Source organism: Arachis ipaensis, chromosome B03 (assembly GCF_000816755.2).
Source record: "Arachis ipaensis cultivar K30076 chromosome B03, Araip1.1, whole genome shotgun sequence".
Taxonomy (NCBI): domain Eukaryota; kingdom Viridiplantae; phylum Streptophyta; class Magnoliopsida; order Fabales; family Fabaceae; genus Arachis; species Arachis ipaensis.
In genome coordinates, this window is record NC_029787.2 from 119,064,141 (window position 1) to 119,065,145 (window position 1,005).

Consider the following 1,005-nt stretch of genomic DNA (forward strand, 5'->3'; position numbering starts at 1 on the left):
CGCCACCTTCCGTATACTCTGCCACGCGTCACGCATCGGCGGCATCATTGGTAAGTCCGGCAACGTCATCAAGGCGCTCCAGCAGGCCACCGGCGCCAAGATCCGGGTCGAAGACGCCCCGCAAGAGTCCCCCGACCGGGTCATATTCGTGGTGGCGCCAGTCTCTTCCTCCGCCGGCGGAAATGGCGGTGACGGCGATGCTGGAGACGGTTCGGAGGAGGTCTCGCAGGCGCAGGAGGCGCTGGTGAAGGTGTTCGAGAGGATACTTGACGTCGCAGCCGAGGGTGATAGCTCGTGTTTGGACGACGAGAGGGTTGTGTCGTGCCGTCTTCTGGCGGAGGCGGCGCAGGTGGGGTCCGTGATCGGGAAGGGTGGGAAGGTGGTGGAGAAGATCAGGAGGGACACCGGATGCAAGATTAGGGTTTTGAACGACCGTTTGCCGGCGTGCGCTGCGCCCTCCGATGAGATTGTTGAGGTCAGTGAGTTTTCCTTTTTGTTGCATGATGGTACATTGTGTCTGAGTAGCGTTGCTGTGCTGAATTGTGAGATTCTGCATGTGAGTAGGGTTTTTGGATTACTGGATTTGATTGTGAGCAGCGTTTTTGAAGTGTGAGTAGGGCTTTTGGATTATTGGATTTGATTGTTTAGGATTATGAATGCTGTAAAGATAAACCACTAGGATGGAGGATTAATGAGGATTGTATGCTATTTATGCTGAGAAAATACCTTTTTGAGTTGTTTTAGGTAGAAGGCTGTGCCTCATCCGTAAAGAAGGCCCTTCTCGCAGTCTCTCGTCGGCTTCAAGATTCTCCCTCAGTCGATAAAACAATGAAGACGATGGGAAGCAGACCTTATGAAGTAGTTCAGCATGGAGCTTCCGGAGTTCTGCATGAGACTTCGACTGATCTGCGGCAAAGGACATCGGCATTATCGAATTTGTCAGGAGGCTCTAACTTCAATTCCAATGGAGTTCATACGTGGCACCCTGAAGTCAATAGAGCACCA

The 1,005-nt window shown here is 52.5% G+C and overlaps 2 protein-coding genes across 2 annotated transcripts in view; both read left to right on the forward strand.

Moving 5' to 3' along the window:
• LOC110270336 (KH domain-containing protein HEN4-like) overlaps positions 1–663 on the forward strand; it is a gene marked incomplete in the record, with an annotated part of 994 nt that extends 331 nt beyond the window's left edge. Inside the window, 2 exon segments of the mRNA XM_021119412.1 lie at positions 1–591; positions 645–663. Of these exon segments, the coding sequence (XP_020975071.1) occupies positions 1–591; positions 645–648 (595 nt within the window).
• Positions 1–1,005, forward strand: part of LOC107631063 (protein EXECUTER 1, chloroplastic) — a 21,284-nt gene that overhangs the window by 16,653 nt on the left and 3,626 nt on the right. The window lies entirely within an intron of this gene.